At 48.0% G+C, this 20,119-nt stretch overlaps 1 protein-coding gene across 7 annotated transcripts in view; it reads right to left on the bottom strand.

Annotated features, from left to right (window-relative positions):
- Nucleotides 1-20,119, bottom strand: part of BNIP2 (BCL2 interacting protein 2) — a 646,636-nt gene that overhangs the window by 155,356 nt on the left and 471,161 nt on the right. For 6 of the 7 annotated variants that reach the window (XM_069624423.1, XM_069624425.1, XM_069624427.1 and 3 more), the window contains 2 exons: nucleotides 19,675-19,761; nucleotides 19,476-19,574 (listed from right to left, as the gene is read on the bottom strand). In XM_069624423.1, the coding sequence (XP_069480524.1) occupies nucleotides 19,476-19,574; nucleotides 19,675-19,761 (186 nt within the window). Of the gene's footprint in view, nucleotides 1-19,471; nucleotides 19,575-19,674; nucleotides 19,762-20,119 lie in introns of those variants that run through there. The other variant, XM_069624429.1, reaches the window with a different exon arrangement.

Here is a 20,119-nt window from a genome sequence, read left to right as displayed (position 1 = left end):
AAGTTGTCAGCAACTCTTCAGAGGCGACCAAGACAAGTCTCCAACGAGGACAAGCAAGGTGGCACAACAAGAGGCAAGTTCTCTCAGACTTAACAGTACCTTTAGGTTGAAGAAAATTGCAACAGATTACTTCTGTTCCTGTGCAGCTCTGCAGGTCCTGGTGTTCCTGGGCCTCAGTCATGGGGACAAGAGGGAGGACTTCTGGGGACACACCTGCACTGCAATAGGACGGTCACCGCTCGCAACCGGCAATCTTCAAACAAATGGCACTTTGGTGTTTCCGCTCCTCACGTCTACCGCAAATAGCAACACTGCGGTTCCTGGCTGTCGAAATGGGCTTTCCTTGCATCTGGGGTCCCGCACTCTGTTGAGGGAGCTCAGGCTCGGTCAGTCCTGCTTCCTGGGAGTCCGGAGGATCTTCCTGGAGCTATTGGCTAGCTTAAAAGCAACGCACACGATCTGGTGTTCAACTCCTTGGCTATTCAGTTCCAGCAGCGACTGCAGTGGAAATTCAACCAGCTCCGAGAGGATGTTCAGGTGGCTTACTGTGGAGTGGATTGGTCCCACCAACTCAAAGGGAGAAGTCGTCCTTGCAGGAGCTTCTCGGTCGATACAAATTTGGAGTTTCAGCACAGCAGCAGGGCTTCACCTGTCAAACCAATGGTCCAGGAGTTGCAGCAGGCGTCCTCTTCAAGTTCTTCTTCGGATTCCTTTGTCCAGTGGTCGACTCGGACTTCCAAGCCAAAAAGCCTCGGCTTTTATGCAGGTTTCTCCCATTCTTTCCAGCCTAGCTGTCAGTCACCCAGCAGGGTGGCTGTCCTTGCCGGACAGCCAGCCGGCCAATCACCTACGAGTGCATTCCTGTCTCCTAGGAGACTAAGTCGGGCACCTCCCTTGCTTCCTGCCCCCCACCGGACACCCTGGAGCCAGAGGCAGCCTTCACTTGTGAATCCCGCCAAAGGCAAAACGAACAAAGGGACTAAACCTTGTTTGGCGCACTGAGTAAATCTCAGGAAGGACCTTTCCACAAAGAAATGGCGGAAAAAGAAGACCGGGGCCATTTTGAAAAAAATGGCACCCTTGGGTGCTTTACTTCAGCTGCGAACGCAGCCCGCTGTAAATGCACACCACGGTAGTTAAAAGTAAACCACCGCCACCAGCCATTCGTTGAGGAAAGGGTACCATAAAATTGTTACATGAGAAGGTAGACAAAGGGGATACACTAAGTAACCCATCCAGCACCCTATTGTAAGATAGTGTGTGCTGGATCTAGAAAGTTACAAATGTAAGTAAAGTCAATTTCACTTTACTGCTCTTGGAAACAGTGGTTTAGCCAAGAGAAGGTATTTAAACCTTTGGGAAATCTGAAAGACTTCCCTGTGCCACTGCACTGAAGGTGCTGTGTGACAATGTAAAAGATGATGCCCATGGAGTTTGTCAGACTCCATAACCAAAAGAAACAGAGTTCAAAATCACAGTAAAATACATGAGAGAGTGGGGAAAAAAAGGGTTTCACTCTCTCCAGGTTAAAAATTCAAGTCTTCAAAATTCAGCAAATTGCTGGGGGTCTCTAAGGTAGCAAGGAATTAGCACATTTCTCAGAATTCTCCCCAACAGGCGGGAACGTATAAGTGAAGAGGTCGTTCCATAGAAAAGTGAACGTGTTTCCCATGGAGCCCTTTTGGGGCATCCTGCTGGCGTACCTGGCACACTTTGTTGTGGATCGTGGTGAACAGGTCAACTGTTGTTTGACCCCAGCGCTGGAATAGCGACTGCAGCGTCGAGGAGTGGAGCTCGGATTCATGATTTTGGGATACTTGCCTGCTTTGCCTGTCCGCAGTCTGATTCTGTATCTCGGAAGGTGGAATGCCTGAATGCTGAGCCTGTGGGTAGTGGCCCAGCGCCAGGTCAGTTGAGATTCCTTGGACATGTCCTGGATCTCGTTCCTCCTTGCTTTCGCAGATCATTGTGGGGGTGTTGTCTGTGAGGACTTTGACAGTCCGTTTCTTTAGTACTGGGAGGAATTACTTGAGCGCCCAGCAAACCGCTCTGAGTTCGGGCTTATATGTTGGGATGTCTCTCGGGACGTCCATGACCCCCTGATATACAGCCGATCCACGCGAGCACCCCACCCCTGGAGGGAGGGGCCGTTATTAGCGTTTTTGTCAGGACTTGGATCCTGAAACGTTCTGCCCCTGCAGACATTGGTCTTGTTTGTCCACCACTGAAGTTGCGAGCACAGTTTGTGCGTGATATTCACCTTGTCCCCCCATTATAGGGTGACCTGGGACCAGTTCTCTGCCAGGAACTCTTGTAGCAGTCTCAAATGGAGTCTGCAGTGCAGGACTAGTGGAATTCAAGACGCCATTGTCCCGAGGAGTTACATGCATTGGCGCACTGTTCGTACCTTGTTTTGCGTGAACATCTTCAGCAGGGTTGAAGGGCGTTTACTCTTTCGCAGGTGGGACACCCTGGATTCTTGGGTGGAGAATTCTGCTCCAAGGAATAGGAGATTCCAGGATGGCCGTAAGAAGGATTTTCAATAATTGATGGCGGAGCCTAATGTTTGTAATAGACGCTTTATCACTGCCATTGAAGACTGTGCTCACTTTCTGGATGGGGTAACAACCAAGCAGTCGTCTAAATTGAGAGACGTGGTGACCCTGCTTGTGGAGACTGGCCGCTACTGGTGCAAGGCACTTTATAAAAGTGCACAAAGCCGACTAAAGGCCGAATGCAAGGACCTTGAATTGGTAGTGCGACTTTCCGACCACAAACCGCAGATATTTCAGTTGCTCTGGATGGATTATAATTATAATTTTGGAATTATAATTGGTTATTTATAACGCGCTTAATACCCAGAGGTTTCTAAGGGTGGACCCGGGGATAGGACCTTTGTTGCTCCGTGTTAGGGAGAATCCTCATAAATGTGCTAATTCCCTTCACCTTAGAGACCCCCAGCAACTTTGCTGGATTTTGAGGACTGATCTTTTTACCTGGAGAGAGTGTGAGCCTTTTCTTTTTTCCCCCACTCGCTCATGTATTTTGATGTGCGTTTTACTCTTGTGTTCTTTGATTATGGAGTTTTAGACCACTCCATAGGCGGCATCTTTTCATGTGTGTTACACAGGACCCTCAGTGCAGTAACACGAAACTCCTGTGCTTAGTCTCGTAGGAGACCCAAATGCACTCTGGCGTGATTGGCTGGCTGACTGTTCGGCAAGGACAGTCACCCTGCTGGGTAAGTAGCAGCTAGGCTGGAATGAACGGGAGAAAACTGTTAAAAAGGTGAGTCTCTTGGCTTGGAAGGCAGAGTCGACCACTGGAACGAAAGAACCGAAGACGAGCTGGAAGAGGACGGCTGCTGCAACTACTGGACCGTTGGTTTGCCCGGTGGAGCCCTGCTGCAGGTTCGAATCACCAAGTTCATCTCGACAGAGAAGCCCTTCAAGGACAACTTCTTCCTTTGAGTGGGTAGGACCAATCAACTCGTAAGCCACCTGGATACCATTCTCGGAGCTGGTTAGGATTAACCAGGCGGAAGGACACCAGCTTGTGTGCTTGTAGAACAGCAACCGGAATCGAAGATTTGCCAATTTGCCAGCTTTGTGACCCGTCCCGTGCAGGAGTCACCCGACGTCCTTCCTCTTGTCCCTACGACTGAGGCTCAGGAACAGCAACTGCCACATACAGAAGTGTTCAGCTACATCTTTTTCTTCAAAATAAGGTACTGTGAAAACCCGACCGAGAGAACTTACCTCTCACTGCGAAAGTTTGTGGAACTTTGGCAACTTGCAGGCCTAGTCATCTTGTGACCCGACATACAAACCTTTCTTCCGTAAACTACTTCTAAGAAACGTGGCAAAGACTTTTCCGTTGCCTCATTTAGTGAATGCTTTATAAATAATTGTGTAATACATTAATAAGTGTTTTTTTACCATGAAACCTTGAGTATAAGTGTCTCTCTGAATACTTGTAAATGTAGACCTTTGTGTAACACCCTTACAAGCTCACATTCCCTCTGGAGATGATACAAAAAAGGTAGCAGGCACCCCTCTCTCGAAAGAACATGGCTGATAACCTGTTCAGTGGTTTGTAACCACTTTGAGAGTTCACAGCCATCCACTCTTTTGCTCACTGTACCTTTCACAGATGGGAAATATCCATTTGCATATCAGTCTTTGTCCCGTCCACATCGGCAGTCCAGCACCGAAATGCTATGGCAATTCCCTTCTGAACAAGAGTACCAACAGCAACTCCATACAGGTGTTTCAGCCCCCGGAGACGGCTGAGAAGGGAGATATTTTGATGCATTTTATAGTGGGTTGTGCTTTTTAAAAATCGAGGCAGCCTTTCACGGCTGGGATTGTGAATGGCTGTTTCATTGTTTTAATTCCCTCTTGTAGACGTGGTCGAGGATGGGAATTGAGATCACTGCCTTCCTCCTCTTACCCATATATCCGGGGGTGACTGTTTTGCGGACTTGTCGTCCTGGGAAATTATTGTGGGGAATCCGTGTCCCAATCGTCATCCTGCAGGAGGGAGTCGGATGACTAAGACGTGGTGTTGCGGAGTTCGTCCGCATCCGTTAGTTCCCCTTTTCTGGGACCTCTGGTGAGACGGTATAGTTCCTTATGCGCGAGAGAGAGGTCAGCGTTGGTGATGTACTTCTGCCACTATGTATCCTTTGAAGAGCTGGGGACGACGGAGGGGACGGGGAAAACGGCCTGGATTGCGAGCGTCCTCTGGAGGACCTTGCCGATCTTCCCCATGATGTAGACTGGGTCTGGGAGCGGATTGCTGTGGCCCCGCTGGTTGAGGTGGCGCTTGTAAGGCAGGCATCACTGGCCTCATCAGAGCTGCATTGAGCGGAGCGATGACTTTCTTCAGCAAAGAGTACGTGTATCGATAGAAGGGCCTGTGGGATGGTTAGCAGTACCTGCACTTCACTGTGTTGGACTTGTAGGTGGGTGGGCCCAGTGAGCGGTGCTGGACTTGCCTCTTACTGTGGCTGTCTGCCTGATAGGCCCCCTTCTGGAATGTGACTCGCTGGTGTTGGTAGCCTAGTTGGAGTCTCCTCCTGCATCACCACGGACTGTTCTGAATCTGACCCTTCAAGCTTGCTGATGTTGCGTCTCGAAATCAGTGTCGCCTTCATAAGGTACGATCTCCACTGGCATTACATCCGAGTACTGAATAGGGGAGACCTTGCTGATGGGTTGCAGTTGTGTGGGCTCATCTGGGTGGGGCGCTGATCTCTGGAGGATGTTTTTCTTCTCCGTCAACAGAGTGGTCATTGACAAGCCCTCCTTCTGTATTTTTTTGGGATCCGAGGAGGTCTCCTTCCCCGCTGCAGAGATTGTAGGCTGGGGCGACGGGACTATGTTTATGCAGTATTTTTCCATGGGCTTCTTCGTCGACGAGTCCGTTTTATGATGTGTTGTGGATGAGCTTGTTTTGTGGAGTGTTGTCGACAAACTGTACCTGTGAAGTGTCATCGACAAGGTAGTTTTATGTGGCATCATTGAGGGGCTAGCTGTGCTATGCTTCATCGCAGTTCACAACAACGGTTCACCTAACGTGACCTTTTCCGCTCCTTTTATGTGGTCCCAGCTGGAGGGTGCTTATGCGCCTTCCGTGCCTTGATGGCTTTTGTCGACATGTGCTTAAGCGTTTTCGGACTGGCCGACAACGAGAAGCTTATGTCATGGCTGTGGTGGCTTTGACCAGACCAAGGGGTTTCGGGTGTCCCTTGTGCCCAACCATCTGGCATCGGTGACTTTGCCGAGACCTCGCCATTCCTCACTGACCTTCACTTATGCTTGTGTTTCTGTTTTTCTGTCGACTTGCTGCCTACTGCTCTCAACTTCCATCCCGGTGATGACAGACCTACTACGGGCGGCAACGGCATCTCCGGCCCCTTAGACGGCCTTCGCTCGTCCACTCTCGATGGCTCGTAGCCGTGGGAGATTCTGTGCTTGGTCTTCACTGGCTGCGCTTCCAAACCTGGGCCTTTCCCTTGACCGCAGCAGTTTTCCCAGGGAAGCGGCTATGCTCTTAGTCAGTTTGATATCGGAGAGGTACTCGGGGTAGTTCCCTCCATTGAGCCAGCAGACCAGACTTTTGTTGCCATCTTTGTGAGTGTTGGAACTAAGACCTCGACAGATAGTGCAGTTTTCAATGGTGTGGTGGTAGGGGATGTATCAGCAGTATATGCAGTCAGAGTGCTTATCTCCATCGTATATGTTTTTCAGTCCACAAGTGGCAGAGGGCTTAAGAAGGGGTGTTCTTTTGCCCTCCATCCCCAACAAGTTACCACACCACAAAGCCGTATACTTAATGTTGCAGAAAAGTAGACTTTTTTTTTAAGACTTTAACCTAGACTATCTGTCGAAAACCAGAGGACTCCCTCAGATGAACACGTAGTTAGAATCTCAGGGGAAGAGGAGGGTCTAAGTCTAGGGCTACTCGAGGTCCCATTGGTAGGGACCAAAAGCACCCATAACAAGGATGTTGGGCTACAAAGTGTAGGTTCTTCTTGCCAAGGGGAATCAAAAAGTAACTGAGGATTCCCAGCATGACGATGACGAATATTCACAGCATGTGAATCTATGAAAGATTCAATGCTGGAGAAGCAGGGATTAGTTCATGTTTGTCTTTACTCTCCAGGTGGTAGGCTAGGCAGAGCAGTCAATATTCCACTTGTAGGAGAGGAGAAGGGTGGCAAAAAGTGCTGCTACACTACACACAAGCAAACAAAGAAATGTCCAAACAGTATATAAATGCAAATCTTCTGTCGAAGGTTGTGCAATAAGAATACATCTACACTAACAGCTATGCACTATTTTTAAAAATAAAAACAATTAAACAGCAGGTAGTCCCAAAAGGACAGCAGGTGTCAAGTGAAAGAAGGGACAATAGCTAATAGGCAAGTAATAAGTTTCAGTCCTTTCCAAGAGTACAGAATAGCTCAATGGCTTGTCCTTAGGAAACAAAAAATGTAAGGTGATAAGCAACTTGCCATGGTAATACAAAAAAAGGGTAGCAACCGCCCCTCTCTAGAAAGAACATGGCATGATAACCTGTTCTGTGTTTTCTTCCCCACATTGAGAGTCCGCAGCCATTGCTTTTTGCTCACTGTACTTTTCACAAAAGAGGAATATCCGTTTGCATATCAGTCTTTGTCCCGCCCACAAGGGCAGTCCAGAACCGAAATGCCAGGCAAACCTCCTTTGAAGAGTACCAACAGCAACCCCAGACACGTGTTCTTTTGAAAGTGTTTTGTATTTTCCAATAATTCTTGAAAAAGTGCTAATAGTTTCGATGAATTTGTAGTAAAAGATATTTTTATTTGACAATGTACATCTTTGAGGCCTTTGGCATATGTTATACTGTTCAATGCATTTCGGTCTTTATTAGACCTTCATCAGGAACTGTTGATAATAAAGAAATAAAAAATAATAAATAATAATTAACCTTACATTCACAAATAAACTGATCTTGTATTTTAAATTATGCTTAGAATCAGCTCTGCTATACATATTACAAGAAAGGTACCTGTATAAAACGTTGCTTTAAGTCTTTGGCCTTATTTATTATATTTCCTTGTTGGATATTTATCCAATTCTTCTTCACTCAAACATGCTAGTTTATGTTAGTTGTTACATGTCCTTAATATGGCTTCTCCTACTTCCTAGTAATGAAAAACATGAACCAATAAGGGTTGTAATTCTGACAAATGTTATTTACAAATTACTCTGTCAGCTAGAGTTTCACCTCCCCATAGGGGGAGTCTTACCTGATGTGTAAACCAGTGTAGTAGCAGCAGAGCACCTTGCTCGCGTGAAAACGCGTTGCTGGTTGCCCCGCTTGCTTTTATATTGAAAAAATGGCGCCGGCACGCAACGTGGTGACATCATCAACGTGATGACATCATCACGCGCCGGCCGCCATTTCGAATTGGTAAAAAACGTTGATTGGACATTACCTGATCTCATATTAGTACTTATGCTCATGCATTGTTTACACATGTGTTAAACATCTTAAATAAGAACTTCTCATTATTAAGCTGGAAAACCAGCTAAAAATATCATGTTTGACAATTCGATATGTGAATAAACTCAAATTAAGAATATAGTCTGGTAATTATGTTGACTGTTATAGGTCAACTTAAAATTTTACATAAAATTATACATATGTTTTCTAAATCATTAAAGCACAACAGTATACTTTTGACGTTCTTCAATATAAACTCCTGGTAATACAAACCAATTGCGTACTTGTTCAAACTCCATTACCCTATGGTTCAACCTTCTACACATATTGTTAGACATTCAATAGTTAACAGCATACTCACGTTCCAGCATGCAACATATAATTTCAACTTAATCATTTTAAATGTACTTTAAAGAAAACACGCAAAATTGCATTCCTCATTGAGACCATCCGGCTGCATGGAGTTAAGCTTTTCAATCCAAAAGGTTTCTTTCTGGTTTAAGAGTCTGTTAATGTCCACTCTCTGTCCTTGGGGAACTTCAAGTACATCCAAAATTTGGAATTTTATTTGCGCTATCTGGTGCTGGGCTTCTTTGAAATGTCTCGCTACTGGAGATTTGATATTGCCTGTACGAATGTTCGAGCGATGTTCGTTCCATCTGATTTTCGCTTTGCGAGCAGTTTGTCCCACGTAAAATTTGCCACATGGGAACTTAATACTGTATATAACATTCATGGTATCGCATGTTGCAAATTTTTTCAAATAGATTTTACAACCTGTATTTGGATGAAACACAACATCCCCCCTTCTGAACCATGTTACAATTTGAACAATTTAAGAATGGATAAGTTCCCTTTTTCTTTGATCTTTGTCTTTGTTCTTGAGCATCGCTACGTATGAGCATATCTTTAATGTTATATACAGTATTAAGTGCCCATGTGGCAAATTTTACACGGGACAAACTGTTCGCAAAGCGAAAATCAGATGGAACGAACATCGCTCGAACATTCGTACAGGAAATATCAAGTCTCCAGTAGCAAGACATTTCAAAGAAGCCCAGCAGCAGATAGCGCAAATGAAATTCCAAATTTTGGATGTACTTGAAGTTCCCCAAGGACAGAGAGTGGACATTAACAGACTCTTAAACCAGAAAGAAACCTTTTGGATTGAAAAGCTTAACTCCATGCAGCCGGATGGTCTCAATGAGGAATGCAATTTTGCGTGTTTTCTTTAAAGTACATTTAAAATGATTAAGTTGAAATTATATGTTGCATGCTGGAACGTGAGTATGCTGTTAACTATTGAATGTCTAACAATATGTGTAGAAGGTTGAACCATAGGGTAATCGAGTTTGAACAAGTACGCAATTGGTTTGTATTACCAGGAGTTTATATTGAAGAACGTCAAAAGTATACTGTTGTGCTTTAATGATTTAGAAAACATATGTATAATTTTATGTAAAATTTTAAGTTGAGCTATAACAGTCAACACAATTACCAGACTATATTCTTAATTTGAGTTTATTCACATATCAAATTGTCAAACATGATATTTTTAGCTGGTTTTCCAGCTTAATAATGAGAAGTTCTTATTTAAGATGTTTAACATGTGTAAACAATGCATGAGCATAAGTACTAATATGAGATCAGTTAATGTCCAATCGACGTTTTTTACCAATTCAAAATGGCGGCCGGCGTGTGATGACGTCATCACGTTGATGATGTCACCACGTTGCGTGCCGGCGCCATTTTTTCAATATAAAAGCAAGCGGGGCAACCAGCAACGCGTTTTCATGCGAACAAGGTGTCCTGCTGCTACTACACTGGTTTACACATCAGGTAAGACTCCCCCTGTGGGGAGGTGAAACTCTAGCTGACAGAGTAATTTGTAAATAACATTTGTCAGAATTACAACCCTTATTGGTTAATGTTTTTCATTACTAGGAAGTAAGAGAAGCCATATTAAGGACATGCAACAACTAACATAAACTAGCATGCTCGAGTGAAGAAGAATTGGATAAATATCCAACAAGGAAATATAATAAATAAGGCCAAAGACTTAAAGCAACGTTTTATACACGTACCTTTCTTGTAATATGTATAGCAAAGCTGATTCTAAGCATAATTTAAAATACAAGATCAGTTTATTTGTGAATGTAAGGTTAATTTGTATTTATTATTTTTTATTTCTTTATTATCAACAGTTCCTGATGAAGGTCTAAATAAAGACCGAAATGCATTGAACAGTATAACGTATGCCAAAGGCCTCAGAAAGATGTACATTGTCAAATAAAAATATCTTTTACTACAAATTCAGCGAAACTATTAGCACTTTTTCAAGAATTATTGGAAAATACAAAACACTTTCAAAAGAAATTTAGTGGGTTACCCACGCAAGTCCTTCCAGCAGACTGGTGATAATTAACCAGTCAATAGCATATTAGTATTTCCTACCTCCCCAAGCAACGGGGAGGAATCTGGCGACAGGACTAAATATCTTCCCAATTATAGATTACCTTAACAATTAACAAGTAGTGCCCACTCTTCTCTTTTTGGACAATTGTCAATTTGAAGGCTCAACATTAAGCAATACAACAACTCAACATTAAGCATCTCTTACCGCCTCACCAGGCTCACCTTTGGCGAAAAGTTTGCGCAGCACTACCTGGCCGACTCTGGACTCCTCCCTGGAATCTCTGTCGACGCAGTAGAATTTCGTGAAGGGGTGCGTCGACCTCCATGTAGCAGCCCTGCAGATGTCGAGCAGGGGCACACCAGACAGGAACGCCGTGGTAGCAGCGATCGCTCTGGTTGAATGGGCTCTCGGTCGGCTGGGCAACGGTCGGTTTGCCAACCGATGACAGTGCATGATGCAGCCGGAAAGCCATCTGGAAATGGAAGCCTTCCAGAGGGCCTGCCCCTGGTTCACAGGTCCAAAGTTCACAAACAGTTGTGATGTCTTCCGAAGGCTCTTCGTGCGGTCTACATAGAACTTCAGCGCTCTAGCTACATCCAGCGAGTGCAAAGTCCTCTCAGCCGGCGACGAAGGTGACGGGGGGAATAAAAACAGGTAACACCAAGGGCTCGTTGAGATGGAAGTCCGACGGCACTTTGGGCATGAAGGAGGGGTGAGTCCTCAGCACCACCTTCGTCTCGTGGAAAGTCAGGTATGATATGATATGATTGTTTATTTATATAGCGCCTATACACAGAAGTGTTTCAAAGCGCTTCAAGGAGGGAGGGAACATAGGAAATACAGTACATTCAGTAAAGTCCTTGAGCAATATAGAATGTGGAAAATAACTACCGTAATAGGCCTGACGACATTTCTGTTAGTGCAAGTGCCAAAAACAAGTAGGGTAGGAGGGAATGGAAAAGGAGAACAAAGCAAGCAGTAACATTACTATGTCTGTCGACAATTTACGCAGTGCAGGAGGAATACAAGAGGAGGGTAGGGAGGGGAAGGCAGGGATAGAGGGGGAGAGGAGGAACAAGACAACTGCTGAGCCAAATTAATCAGATAAATTTAGAAACAGGGGAGGGGGATGGAGAACAAAGGGTAAGAGGGGGGACAGACAAGCTACTATCATCGGTCGAGGAACAGATGATAGGAGTAAGTGCAAGGAGGGAAGACCTCGAGGAAGTGTATAGGTTGACAGAGGAGGGGGAGATGCAGGCAAGAGAGGGTAGGAAGAAGAGTGGGAAGTAGAAGTGGAAGGGTTTGAGGTGCATAGTACAGGGTAGGCACCTCAAGAGCGAGCGTAGGGTCAGCGCAGAGCAGGGGTAGCAAGGTCACGAAGGTCCGGAGGCAGGGGAAAGAAGTGGACAAGCAAATGGCGATGTCAGGCCGTAACGGGACCAAGTCTCGACAGAGGCGGGCATGCTTAGGCATTTGAGGAATGAGAAGAGAGAGGAAGGAAGGCCATCAGAGGGAGAGGGAAGGGGGTAAGGGGCGAAAAGGGGTGGGGTGGGGGAGAGAGGTAGAAGGGTCAGAGTGGGTATACAAGGCACAAAGTATACAGAAATAGGCAATCCAGGTAAGTTAAAACAGTGAATGCAACACAGGAACATGTATAGATAATGGATCAAGCATATGCAGTACGTTTGTTTAGAGGAAGGGTGAACATGAATGAGGTACGGGTAAATCCCCAAAGCAATGGAGGGCAGATGTGTGGTATACAAAATTAGTGCAAAGACCACTACAGGCAATATTAACAGTGTTAGGTTACAAAGATGGTATGGAGGTATGGAGGTTTACAGGAGAGGGCCTGGATCTCTCCCATTCGTCGTGCGGAGGTGATGGCCACAAGAAACGCCGTCTTCCACGACAGGAACTTCAACGGCACCGAATGTAGGGGCTCGAATGGCGGACCCCATGAGCCTGCTCAGCACCACGTTGAGTTCCCACGCCAGGGCTGGAGCCTTCACCGGCGGGAATGATCGGAACAATCCTTTCATAAACTCCTTCATCAGGTGATGGGACCACAGAGATGAACGTCCCGGAGTTCTGGTGTAGCGGGAGATCGCCGCTAGGTGTATCTTGATGGAGGCGTGTGCAAGCCCCGCCTTGGCCAGCGACAGCAAGTACTGCAGCACCTGGGGGGCCGTAATCTGCAGAGGGTTAATCTTCTGTGCGCTGCACCAGACGGAGAACTTCTTCCACTTATGTCCATAGCACCGGATAGTCGAGGACACCCTGGCCTTTGAAAGCACCTCCTTGCAGTCCGCTGGGATAGCGTACCCTCCAAACTCTAGTGGCGCAGGAGCCAGGCCTGCAAGTTCAGCGACCCCAGGTCGTGGTGGAGGATGGCGCCTACTTCTCTGGCGAGGAGATCCGCGTCCGTCGGCAGTTTGACTGGGGGGACGTTGACATGTCCAGAAGGTCCGGGAACCAGATCTGTCTCAGCCACGCCGGTGCGACGAGGATCATCCTGCACCGGGACCGTCTGAGTTGATTGAAGAGTCGCAGCAGCAACGGTGGGAACGCATACAGGAACAGGCCGTCCCAGGGGAATGAGAAGGCATCGCCCATGCTCCCCGGCTGGGGAAACCTGCTGGTGAACCTCCGACACTTGGTGTTCGTCGCCGTCACAAATAAGTCGATCTGGGGATTGTCCCATCGTTGGAATAGCAGATCCACTTGATCCTGCCGCAGTTCCCACTCATCGCACGAGCGCAGCTCTCTGCTGAGTGAGTATGCGATGGTGTTCTTTATTCCTGCCAGGTGGAAGGGCACCAGAAACATCCCCTGAGCGACGGCCCAGTGCCACAGATCCTGTGCTTCCTTGGATAGGGCTGGGGATCTGGTACCCCCCTGCTTCCGGATGTAGAACATTGTGGTGGTGTTGTCGGTGAAGATCCTCACCACCTTGCCCTTGAGGGATGGAAGGAACGACCTGAGGGCCCATAACACGGCCCGGAGCTCCAGTATGTTGATGTGGAGTGACCTCTTCTCTGGGAGCCAAAGGCCTCTTGCGTGGAGATCTCCGGTGTGCGCTCCCCATCCCTCCAGGGAGGCGTCCGTTGTCACCGTCTCCTGATGTGCCGGGGTCTGGAAGTCCATACCCGCCGCCAAATGCGCGCGGGTGCCCCACCACCGGATCGCTTGGCGGAAGGTCTCGTTGAGCGAGATCCTGTATTCGAAGCTGCCCGCCTCTTGCATCCAACGGGCGTCGAGGAACTCTTGCAGTGGATGCATCCGTAGCCTGCACAAGCGCACGAGGTAGATGCACGAGGACATCATGCCGAGGAGGGACTTGATGGACCTCACCTTGGCCACGTCCATGGTCGACAGTCACTGCACCTTGCCCAGAATGGCCTTCGTCCTTTCCTCCGACAGGGAGGCCACTCGTGCCACTGTGTCGAGCCTGGCTCCCAGTAACAGGGCGACTTGAGATGGAACCAGGTGGGATTTCACGAAGTTGATGGAGAATCCCAGATCCCCGAGCAGTTGGACGGTCTTCGCTGTGTGCTCGACGGCGAGTTCCCTTGTCCTTGCTCGGATGAGCCAGTCGTCCAGATAGGGGTAGATGTGGATCGCCTGCAGGTGCAGCCGCACTGCCACTGGTGCTAGGCCCTTGGTGAATACCTTAGGCGCCGACTTCAATCCGAAGGGAAGGGCCTTGAACTGGTAGTGCCGCCCTTGGACGGCAAATCTGAGAAACCTTCGGTGTCCTTTTAGGATGGAGATGTGGAAATATGCATCCTCCAAGTCAAGCGACGATAGGAAGTTGCCTTCCTCCAGCTGCCCTAGCACGTGTTGGAGGGTGACCATCCGGAACTTCTGGGACTTAATGTACTTGTTTAAAAGATGAAGGTCCAGGATGGGTCGCCACCAGCCGGTCTTCTTTCTTACGAGGAAGTATCGTGAGTAAATTCCGGGCCCCAGAGCCTCTTTGGGACGAGCTTGATGGCTCCTTACTTCAGCATTGCCCTTACTTCCAGCAGCAGTTGAGGGACGTGGTTTTCCTTCCTGCCACAGGTGGAATGCAGGGGCACTTCTTCAGAAACTCGAGTGCGTCTCCGCGGGCCAGGGCATTCAGCACCCATCGGTTGGTGGAGATGGACTCCCACACGCTGACGAACTTTGCCAGCCGGCCTCCCACCGGGGTGCTCAGGTGGGGGCCCGACGCCACGGCCGGTTCAGTCCTGCTTGCCAGCGGCCTTGCCGCCTTGGCGACGACGAGATCCTCCTGACTTCCCGCGTCCTCTGTAGGCCTCCTGCGACGAGGAGCAGGCTGCTTGGCGGTACGTCGAGGAGCCACTGCCGAATCCTTTGGAGGCACCTTGCTTGCCTCCAGAGTTCCGAAAGGGCGGCCGTCGTCGCTGCAAAACTCCCAAGGCCCGGCCCGTCTCTGTGTCGGCCTTGATGGTCTACAGTGACTCATCCACTGTCTTGCCAAACAGGTTGTTCCCGTCGAAAGGCATGTCCAAAACTCTGGTTTGCGTGTCCTGGCGGAAATCGGTTGCCTTAAGCCAACCACGCTGACGAAGGCAAACGCTGTTGCTCATCTGGTGGAAACCGGTGTCAGCAATGTCTGTGGCCACCGTTATGGCGTGGTCCAATGCCAGCTCGCCTTCCTGCAGAATCTCCAGGACCTCCGCCCTCTTGTCGTCCGGGAGGAAGTCCAGCAGAGGAGCGACCTTAAACCACAGCTCCCTGTCGTAGCAGAACACAATCGCGACAGCGTTGGCCGCTTTGATAGTCGTCGCCGATGACGACGAGATGACCCGTCGTCCCATGACGTCCAGTTTCTTCCCCTCGACGTCCAGTGGGGAGGTTGAAGTTGAAGCCGTCGCCTCTGCCGCTTGCTTCTTGGCTGCCGCCGAGACGACCGAATCCAAGGTCGGCTGTGCCCTCAGGCACATGGGGCGCAATCCGGGACTCGGTTCTTCTTAAAAACTCGCACCAGTCTCTCTTGGCAGGAGTCGTCGATGGGTTGAGGAGTGAGAGCCCCTCGTCCCATATGTCAAGCAACGGTACCGAGAGGACTGTCTTCCTTTTGGTCTCACGCCGTTGATGGAGGAAACCTTCCTTCTTCTGTTCTTCGGGGCAGAGCTGGAAGAGCTTGGATGCCCTGGCTATCATGGCGTGGAAGGAGCCAATTTCGTCGGGCGGGGTGGCCCGAGGAGGTGGCGATGGAAGGCCCATCCCGTCGTCACCACCGTCGTCATCCGTCACCGTCGTGGCCGTCTCTGTTCCTGTGTCCTCCCTCGGATCAGGGGAAGGAGATGAAGGCTGCGAAGGCCGTGAAGGCCGTGAAGGCTGACGGGCGGAAGGGGGCGAGTTCTCCTATGCTTGTTTGGAGGACTTCCCGATGGTCCATGCTCCGCTGCATCGTCCTTATCTCCGTACACAAGGCCTGGATCGCCATCAAGATTGCTCCCGAGTTGTCTTGAGGCCCAGGTGTCCGCTGCGACAGGCGCAACGGTTGGGGGGTGGAATCCTCCTCCACGAGCCCCTCGTCGGCACCACCGTTGCTTTCTTCGTCTGCCTCGTCGGGATCCCTCCCGTGGGACCGGACCTCCTCGAACTTTCTGTTCAGGATCTTCGCGACTCCAGCCAGCTCCTCCTCAGATGCTGTATCTGTGTCTGTGATGGCCACCACCCCCCCTCTTTTTCCACCGGTGTCTTCACAGGGGTCTTATCGATGGGTTGAAAAGAGGATTCCCTCCGCAGTGGCAGGGAAACTCTGGGCCCCGAGGTCGCTTCTACTGGGGTAGCCTCCACAGGCTTCGCCAGGGCCACCACGACTCCCTGGATAGAGGCCTTAGCCGGGTGAATCAAGGCCTTCACCTTGGGGGGAGGGTCACCACCTCGCTCCCCCTCGGCTGTCTCCGTCGGGATCGACCGGGACTTCTCCTGAAGCTTACCCGGGTTCTCGGATTTCCTCTTCCCCGAGTCAGAGTGTTGGCTCGCGGTTAATGGCGTCAGTGAAAGTGCACCCTGCCTGGCAGCCGAGGAGCCCGACAGATCGGCGCTCCCGGTGCCCGCAGACTCTCGGTGCTTTGCCTTTTGTTGGGCCCCCGTCGCTGGAGCGCCCTCAAAGGACTTAGAAGACCGCTCGGACTTCTTTTCACCTACCGCTGGGCTCTTCCCTTCCAGGCAGTTGGTGAGGCGGATACGCCGATCCTTCATAGTCCGCTCCGACATGTTCTTGCAAAACGCACAGTCCTTTTCCACGTGCGTTTTGTCTTTGTGAAGGCAGTAGAGGCATCTAGAATGCTCGTCCTCCTTGAAGACATTCTGCAATCTGCATGCAGAGCAGCTCCTGAACAGCTTGGATCCGGGTGTCATTTTTCCTTTGTCCTGGGCCGTGTCCACGCGGGGTAGGCCTCAAAGATCTTCTGGAATCCTCCAAGAAGCAGAACTCGACTAAAACTTCACCATTGAGGGGCATAGAAAATTCCGAAACGGGTCCCCGTTGATCGGAAGTAGAAACGGTGGAGCTTGAGGCTCGATTGACTGAAAAAATTAGATTAAACGCTTTGAAAAATCACAAAACGCAGTAAAAGCTCGAGAGCTATAGCACGAGGACTCCCAACACTTGAACGTGTGGTAAAAAATTTGAGGATGGCTACCAGAGGAGGCGATTAGGTAGAGGGCAGTCATTGACTGGGGGGCAGTATGACCCAGAGACCAGTGATTGGTTATTAGGAGAAAGACAGTTCAGAAACGTAACTGGAACTGATTTTTTCTTTACTGAGGATTCCCAGCCTGACGACGGGGAATATTCATGAGCATGTGAATCCATGCCAAACCCCATGCTGGAGAAGCATGGTTTCGCCTTGCAGAAGGATCTGGAGACCATGATACTGATCCTCAGCGAAGTGTTCAGTTTCAGGCAGTGAACTCAATAATGGATCTGGGTCCACCCCCACACACACACACACCTGGGAGTAACATCCACAAATGCACATGCACACATGTGTGTGGTGTGACAGGGTCAGGGCCACGACCCATTGGGGTTAGGGGTTGGGGTGGGGCGGCAGGGACTCCTCCCAACCTGGTGTAGGCAGACTATGAGGGTATATGCCAGAACCACCCAATGCCGTATACCCTTGCTACGAGAGAGAGTTTTGTTTGTTTAGGTGAACGGTGGAATGAAGCCGTGGAACAAGATACTAAGACAGAATCTCCAGCACCAGTCAAACTCCAGCTAAACCAGCAGTAGCACAACTTAACACTGCCCAGGCTGATGAACGCCAACCGACCCACCATCAGAGTAAACACTGAGCATAAGACTATGTGCAAAAAGGCAGCAGGGCTAGCAGGGTTTTTTAATGCTGAAACGAGTAAAGAGCCTACCCATGGGGAAAGAACAGCCATAGATTAACAAACAGTCACAATGAAACATGGAGCCAATGGGTGGGGGGAGGGGCCTATACACAAGTGTTTTAAGGCTATCAGGAGTATAAAAGACCAGAGAAAGAGTCATATTGAAAGGTGTTTGGGCGAAGGCAGGAGGTGTGGCAGCAGACTGAGCGACCAGGAAGACCACAAAAGGCTGGGCAGAGTGTTAAGGAGTTTCACAGGTGAGGTATTTTGTGTGAGTAAGCGTGGTACCAACTGGAAAACTGAAGCTGTGATTGTGAGTGTGTATGTCTGAGTGATTGGTAGTTGAGTGTGGTGTTAGAGGCAGCATAAGGGAGAGTGTAGAGGATGGAAGACAGAGTATAGGGAGAGAGAGTACTAGAAGGAGAAAGTGCGAGTGGGACAAGTTTAGAGGGGCAAGTTAGAGGTAGCAGCGCATATTAGGTGGCAGAAGGAATGTCCAGTGATGGGTGGGAAAGGCGTGTGACACGGCCAGAAGTAGACAATAGGAGTCGAAATGTAGCTTCCCATAGGCCACCATATCAAACCAGATATGGCATTATATGCATTATTCAAACTGCCACCAAGCCTAGGAGAGTTATAGTTAAAAGGAAATATACTTGCTTACTTTCAACTGGATTCTAGATTGTATTGCAAAAAAGTCAATGTGAAAATAAGAATGACTTTGGTTATACATGCCCGCTAGTAATCATTTGGAGGGCATCTTCTAAAAGTAGTCATTAAGGGTTCCCTACATTTGTAGAGTTCCACCACTTTTGCAGCAGATTTGGCAAACAAAGTTTGATTTACACTTTAGTGAACAGGTCGGTTGTGGCACTTTTGAAACCATCACCCCAAAGCTGCTAAAGATGAACTTAAATTTAGCAAACTATTTCCATATTACACATTCCCTCACTCTATAATATTGGATTAACAAAACGAAATGTGTCAAATGGCAGCTGTATGATGTGAAAGTGCTTTCTTAGTGTCAATTATGCATTTGAACAGAAACCAACCGGAGAAACTGTTACTCAGTTTCTGCATGTGCCTATATCGGGTCTGGATGTGCATACTTTTATATTAGGTACATTGTAGCCTAACTAGCTTTAGGCATACCAATTACTGAAGGCCAACAGAAAGTAGAGTCTTCTATATGGATGTTGGCAAGTTCTGTTATGCCCCCAATGGCTGGCAGGCTAATATGGGAACAAGAACATCAACACCATTATTTTTAAAATCAGGAACACTGAATGCGAGACTGTTTAGCAGATCGGACTTTCGTGGCTAATCTATTTACTAGAGGTCCTGAACATTCAAAATATCTCAGCGATTCCCCATAGCAGATAGAAATCCATCACACTCTGTACATTCACCCATGCACAGAGAAAACATTTACATTACCCAACAGTAGCACATATGTGTCTCCCTCCACCACCACAGCCCAGCAATCATTTATTTTAGTATGGCTGAGGCAAAGTATATGTTTGAAGTGCATGGGTTAATGTGCAGAGACAAGCTGCATTCCTTGGCACTCTCTGCTCACAAACACCTACACACGTTGTGCCAATTGCAGCCTTTTTGTTTGTATGAAAACGTGAGTCCAACACTGCGCTGTGCCACTTAAGAAGTTCAATTCGTTAAAATACCATAATGTTATGGGACTTACTGTTTGATGCATTCTGGTATGCTGACGTATTCCATTGGTATGATCTCAGCTAGCTCCACTAAGCTAAACACATATTTAATTTTCTGGCTGAATTTTGAACTATAAAAAAAATGTAAACGATTAACTATTTATTATAGGACCCATTCTTTTTGGATGTGTATTTTAAACACTGAACGACAATATGTTTAAAGTTCCTTACCTAATGAACGGTCTTGTGACGGCCAGAAGAGTTCTGATAAACCAGGAAGGATGAACTATGATTAAGGCCTTCAGATTTTTACGTAACCTTAAACAAAGACACTGTGTTAATTACATTAGGAGACATACCTCCATCAGAAGTAAATAACAGCAATTCATTAAACTAAATTGCATTCAGTGTGTGATAATTGTGCTGAGTAGACAAGTGGTACAAAACATCTAAACAATGTAAACCATGTTAAATGCAAAACGAAACGATCACCTTGATCATACAGATTTTTAACATTGACATGCCACAAAAGTTCTAAAGGAAAAAAAAGCATTCCTTCCACATTCTTTAGCTGACTGATTAACTGAGCGAATTATTTAAGTTAACATGAAAAAAAAATGTCCGATTAAAACATTTTATATCTTGCTGAATAGCCGGAAATAGGAAAGCATTCAAC

Source organism: Ambystoma mexicanum, chromosome 11, assembly GCF_040938575.1.
Source record: "Ambystoma mexicanum isolate Mex_15411 chromosome 11, UKY_AmexF1_1, whole genome shotgun sequence".
Classification (NCBI taxonomy): Eukaryota; Metazoa; Chordata; class Amphibia; order Caudata; family Ambystomatidae; genus Ambystoma; species Ambystoma mexicanum.
The sequence above is the reverse complement of the archived record's forward strand: the minus strand, read 5'-3'. Positions and strand labels throughout refer to the sequence as shown.